Source organism: Gekko japonicus, unplaced genomic scaffold (genome assembly GCF_001447785.1).
Source record: "Gekko japonicus isolate JY-2015 unplaced genomic scaffold, Gekko_japonicus_V1.1 scaffold78, whole genome shotgun sequence".
Classification (NCBI taxonomy): Eukaryota; Metazoa; Chordata; class Lepidosauria; order Squamata; family Gekkonidae; genus Gekko; species Gekko japonicus.
Window position 1 is genome coordinate 1,125,708 of NW_015165236.1, and position 3,325 is coordinate 1,129,032.

At 45.8% G+C, this 3,325-nt stretch overlaps 1 protein-coding gene and 1 non-coding gene across 2 annotated transcripts in view; one reads left to right on the forward strand and one right to left on the reverse strand.

The window, feature by feature from the left end:
- Nucleotides 1-72, reverse strand: TRNAS-UGA. Its single transcript has one exon. It is a non-coding gene; the product is annotated as a tRNA-Ser (tRNA).
- A 439-nt stretch (nt 73-511) lies between these two features.
- Nucleotides 512-3,325, forward strand: part of LOC107109285 (alpha-N-acetylgalactosaminidase-like) — a 33,887-nt gene continuing 31,073 nt past the window's right edge. The window contains exon 1 of the mRNA XM_015409882.1: nt 512-666. Coding sequence (XP_015265368.1) covers nt 512-666 — 155 coding nt within the window. The remainder of the gene's footprint in view (nt 667-3,325) is intronic.

A 3,325-nucleotide genomic window follows, 5' to 3' on the forward strand; every position in this document is an offset into this window, starting at 1 on the left:
AGATGCTGCCGGGGATTGAACCCGGGACCCCCTGCATTCAAAGCAGAGGCTCTACCACTGAGCCATGGCCCCTCCCCACACATGTAACCCAGCAGAAGCTATTTGGTGTAGTGATTATGAGCGTGGGCTCTAATCTGGACAACCAGGTTTGATTACCCACTCCTCCACATGCAACTGCTGGGGTGACCTTGGGTCAGTCACAAGTCCTCTCAAGGGCAGTCCTCAAAAGAGCTCTCTCAGCCCCACCTACCTCAAAGGGGGTCTGTTGTGGGGAGAGGAAGAGAAAGGAGACTGTAAGCTGCTTTGAGACTCTGAGGGAAGGGCGGGGTATATATCCAATCTCTTCTTCTACTTTAAGTTTGTCAGCCGCTCTGAGACTCCTTTGGGTAGTGAAGGGCGGGGTATAAATCCAATCTCTTCTCTTCTTCTTCTTCTACTCTTCTCCTCCTCCTTATGTTCCTATGTGAGCAGGGTGTTCCTCCGATCTTTCCCAGGTGTGGCTGTCTAAGCCATGGGGCTCCTTCCCCCCATGCTGGTCTTTTGCCTGCTGGCTGGCGCTTCCTCCATGGATAACGGGCTGCTGAGAACGCCACCGATGGGCTGGGTGCCATGGGAACACTTCCGATGCAACACGGACTGCCAGAAGGACCCTGACGATTGCATCAGGTGGGACGAAGGGACGTGGGTTCAGTGTGGCTCCAGACTCCTGCCTGGAATGTTGTCCTGAGAGGGAGGAGGCACAGTTACGCTGCTTTCCTTCTCAGGGCTCTCCTGCCGTTGGTTTTTGTTTGGTGGGCACCATTTGCAGGTGCATGGGGTGCACGCACCCACCTGCGTTGCCCGCAAACAGGTTTCTCGGTCATTCCACATGAAAAATTGCTCTACCGCCTGGTAATCCTGGCGGCTTCTCCTCAGTGTTCCCTCTAAGTTGAGTCAGCGTGAGCTGGCTCACAGTTTTTTAGCCTCCAGCTCAGACATTTCTGTCTCAGCTCAGGAAGGAGGTGGCTCCAGAGCAAACTGATTTATGCAGGAGCCAAATCGCTCGCTCACAGCGTGAATGCCAGTAGTAGCTCCCGAAGTAGGATTTTTGCTCACAAGACTCCAAAGCTTAGAGGGAGCATTGCTTCTCATGTGTGAAAAACCAAAAACAGAAAAGGGGAGAGAGGTCTCAGTACAGAAGCAAGGAAGAAACTACACAGTTAAGGCAGATCAAGACGGGGAGCTGTGTCAGTCTGTCTGTAGCAGTGGAAAAGAAGTGAGCCACAAATTGTGTTAGTATTTAAGGCGCCCCTGGACTCTTACTCTATACCAGGGCTGGCCAAACCTGCTCAACGTAAGAGCCAGATAGAATAAACATCAGATGTTTGAGAGCCGCAAGACATGAACAAATGTTACACACACGTTTTTATTTTAAAATATGCAGATTTGCTTTTTATGACTGCCAAAAATAAAAACCAAAGGGGTAAAAACAGATATTGATAATGATATTTATTTGTCCAACGATATTTATTTGTTTGCTAATGATATTTATGTGTCTAAGGTGGAAAGGAAGAATGAAAGAGGTGGAAAGAAAGAGAGAAAGAGAGCGAGAAACAAAGAAAGCAAATAGATGGGGAGGGGAAGGGATGAAGGGATAGAGACAGAAAGAAAGAGAGAGAGCATATAGATGGGGAGGGAGAAGGGATGAAGGAAGAGAGACAGAAAGAAAGAGAGAGAGCAAATACATGGGGAGCCTCCCACAGTCTGGCCACCCCTGCTCTATACAGTTAAGACCTCTACAAAGCATAGACAAAAATAATAACCACCGATAAATATAATGTATATATATAATTTTCATGTGATAAACCCAGAAATCCGAAGGAAGACTCCCATAGGTAGTATGTGACAATATCCAAAACTCCACTTAAGTATACATTTGAAGGTTACAGAGATACGAAGGTTACATAAATTGCATAAGACAAGCTCCTGGGTTACTACTGCTTTCGATAAGTAATCCTCTTCAGTTTGTTTTAAACCCTCCCCTTAATTAGAGATCAAATAAGTGGTTCATGTTTTGCCACATAAATCTGAGGAAAAGATAACGTGGTGACCTATATGGTATAACAGTAACAGCAACTCTGAAGTTCCACTAAATGCAATTACGTATTAAAATCCAATACTATCAAACATGTATGCCTAATTAATATAGATTCAGGTGGGCCGTTGTGTTGGTCTGAAGCAGCAGAACAAAGTTTGAGTCCAGTGGTGGCACCTTCAAGACCAACAAAGTTTTATTCGAGGTATAAGCTTTTGTGTGCAGGCACACTTCGTCAGATACAATGAAGTGGGAATTACCAGTCCATACATATAGGTAGAGGGCAGTGTTCCCTCTAAGCTGAGTTAGTGTGAGCTAGCTCACGGCTTTTTAGCCTCCGGCTCACACATTTTTGCCTTAGCTCAGGAAGGATGGCTCCAGAGCACACTAATTTATGCAGGAGCCAAATCGCTCGCTCACAACTTTAATGCCGGGAGCTCACCAAGTAGAATTTTTGCTCACAGGACTCCACAGCTTAGAGGGAACCTTGGTAGAGGGTGAGCAGTAAATTAGCAGACAGCATAATGAAGACCTCCTGCCAACCTAGCAGTTCGAAAGCAAGAAATTGCAAGTAGATAAATAGGTACCACTTCGGTGGGAAGGTAACAGCATTCAGTGCGCCTTGGTGTTTAGTCCTGCCGGCCACATGACCACGGAGAAGTCTTCGGACAGCACTGGCTCTTCGGCTTTGAAACAAAGATGAGCACTGCAACCCTAGAGTTGGACTCGACTGGCTTTTGAGCAAGGGGACCTTTACCTTTACCTATAATGAAGACATGTAACAGATTCAAGGACCAAACAGGAATAACAAGCTTAGTTTATACGGTTACTATTTGTTTGGGTTTAATTCCAGCGGGGAAACATAGTGAAGGAAATAAATATGTAAAAACTGGGGATTGTTGGGCAAATGTACTCTTCTTAATAGTGGAATGCGGAGACTCATGACCATATAAACTAAGCTTGTTATTCCAGTTTGGTCCTTGCATCTGTTAAACACCTTTTATTATGTTGTATGCTAATCTGCTGCTCACCCTCTACCAATGCTCCCTCTAAGCCAGTGATGGCGAGCCTTTTAGAGACCGAGTGCCCAAACTGCGACCCAAAACCCACGTATTTATCGCAAAGTGCCAACACGGCAATTTAACCTGAATACTGTAATGTCTCTTATTATAGCGGTGCAGCCGTAGTCACAAGCACAACACAGTTCAGGTCCGCGACCTCGTTTATTCAATAGTTTCCTAAATACAAGAT